The 2,602-nt window shown below is 35.8% G+C and overlaps 1 protein-coding gene across 1 annotated transcript in view; it reads right to left on the bottom strand.

Moving 5' to 3' along the window:
* Nucleotides 1-2,602, bottom strand: part of npas3 (neuronal PAS domain protein 3) — a 444,436-nt gene that overhangs the window by 152,757 nt on the left and 289,077 nt on the right. Inside the window, exon 5 of the mRNA XM_015378092.1 lies at nt 2,242-2,331. Within this exon, the coding sequence (XP_015233578.1) occupies nt 2,242-2,331 (90 nt within the window). The remainder of the gene's footprint in view (nt 1-2,241; nt 2,332-2,602) is intronic.

Genomic DNA, 2,602 nt, shown 5'->3' with positions numbered 1-2,602 from the left:
CAGCAGGTCCTCCCTTAATTTCTCAACTCATATTAGAATAAAATCAACTAGTGTATAAAAAGGAAAATAGAAGATGTTTTTATAGAAGCTGATAAGAATTTCCAGTTCCTTTGGTGTTGGTGTTACTGCAGGTCTCCCCCAGGTTATTTCTAGCATCAGTTTAATATCTAGATCTGCTTCTGAACACCCATGAAAAAACATGTTACTTCATTTCTTTTCTTTTTGGTGACAAATAAACATGTAGAGTAATGAACATTACATTGTTTGCCTTTAATCTTAATTTGGTCTTCAGTTTGTAGCTCTGCTGCCTTGCAGCAATAAGGTCCTGGGTTTGATTCCCGGATTGAGATCTTTCCAAATGAAGTTTGCATGTTCACCCTGTGCATGTTTGGGTTCTCTCCGGGTACTCCGGCTTCCTCTCACAGTACAAAAACATGACTGTTAGTTTTATTGGCGTCTCTAATACCTCATTCCCACTCACCAAAAAACCTGTTTAAACTCGATGTTCTGTCAGACCAGCATGCCTATAGTCAATACGCACGCATAAAACGACTGATTTGTATTGATCCTTTTAGTTTTGTTTGACAAAATACTCTTTAAAATACCTCAAAGAGCATGTAAAAAAAAAAAAAAAAAAAATACTCTTTAAAATACCTCAAAGAGCATGTAAAAAAATAAAAAAATAAGATTGCCATACACTTCAAAAAACACCAAAAAATAAGTAATTAGATTGTTTATTTTTATATGTCTAAAGGGATACATGCCCGTTAAGGTTGTTTAAAGTGTATTTTTTGTACAAAACTAAAAGGATAAACCAAAGGAATAAACTAAATGGATAATCGGGTCTTGACTATGGGTATGCTGGTGTGACTGAACACCAGGAACTAGGGATGCACGATATTGGGATTTTGGCCGATATCAAATNAATAAATAAATAAATAAATAAATAACTGTTTTGTTATTGAAGCATAAAAAATTTTAAAGAAACATTTTAATGAATAAATCACTGTTTCATAGTAGTAGTCAAGCAAGGTGTGGAATCAACTGTGTTTTAGATAAATTTACCGACTTCACATACAAAGTCGATTTTAAAGAAGTTTAACTCCTCTTTAGAATAATTAGATCAGCTTTTCTCTTCAGCTCGTTTTCCATCTGACACCAGCAGGGAGAACAGAGCTGGATGGCATCTGCTTCACCTGGTGTTTGACTCTACTGGACCGTAATATCACAGGCTTTATGGAAGGATGTAAATCTAAGATGGGCAGTTCAGTGTACAGGAAGAAAAGGTGCAGCTTTCTATCATGCAGAGAGCATCACAAGAGCTTTTAAAGCGAATTGTTACTTCTGTTTGTCTTTTTAACATTATTATAAAAAACTGTAGACATGCTTGCATCTATCAGTGTATTGCCTAAACTGTAATCCTTGTCAAGAAATAGGATCTGCAGCCATATTCTACAATATGTTTGCAATGCCGTCTAATTTAGGACAACAAACATCCCTCCAGCCTTCCATAACGTAGGGAAATACTGAGTGTTCAAAGTTAATGTATGCAAAGCAGGCAAAGGTAATGAGGATATACTATAAGGACCACTTCTGTTAGATTGGGGTCAAAAGCTGAGAGTGGAAAAAAAAAGAAAAAAACACAATCATGAGTAAGAAAAACATATCTGGATGTGAAAAAAGAATAAAAAAAACACTTTGGATCTGACGATATAAAATCTGAAATAACGATAAAGGGAAGAGATAAACAGAATTAATGACGGGGATTTAGTTTCCCATCAGCTTGAAAATAAAAAATAAATATGTATACTGTATATGTGAAATTGCATTTGAATTCAAATATGCTTAATATCTTTCGACAGCTGAAGTAATAATAATAATTATAAAAATCTCCCCCTCAACACCCACAAACACGCACACAGTTCACACACAGGCACGCATGCCGCAGTAAAATATGCATTGTTTCTCACTGCACAAATCAACAAGCGTCTGCTGAGCTGATGAGATTTTAAATGAGTCCTAATTTGTGAGGAATTGTCTTTGGAAATGAAATGATAGAAGAGGGGGAGAATAACAGAGACGCAAAACAGGAAGAGAAACGAGGTAAACAATCAGAACGGAGACGAGTGAAACATGTAAAGAAGGAAACGCAAGAGCTATAATGAAACAAACGACTTTTATACCTACAGCAAACCATTTCCGCCGAGTAAATGCTGCTGGAAAGCAGACGCGTTGACTTACCTGTGACAACCCCAGGTAAATGGAAACAGTCTCAGAGATGTAGAGGAAACGTCCTTCCTTGTTTAGTGCAAATACGAAACCGTCCAGTGACTGAAAAACAAAGTAGAGACAAAATTAAATTCACTTTCAGTCATCAAGCTTTGTTCCGGTTCTGTTTTTGGAAATCTTTCCTTTATTAAGAAGGGAACTTTTAACTATTAAGTAAAAATGAAAACTATGGACAAAAAGATGAATTGCTATCCTTTCGTTCAGGAATACAGAAGTTATGAGTGAGGTGATGGAGCAGCATGTGGATCGCGGCCTCTTAGGGCCGGATCTATCAAAGGTTTGCGTGTATTAAAACGTGAGCTATTTCACTGCG

Source organism: Cyprinodon variegatus, unplaced genomic scaffold, assembly GCF_000732505.1.
Source record: "Cyprinodon variegatus isolate N-32 unplaced genomic scaffold, C_variegatus-1.0 Scaffold164, whole genome shotgun sequence".
NCBI lineage: Eukaryota > Metazoa > Chordata > Actinopteri > Cyprinodontiformes > Cyprinodontidae > Cyprinodon > Cyprinodon variegatus.
Note: the sequence above shows the minus strand (reverse complement) of the source record. Positions and strands in the feature narration are given on the sequence as shown.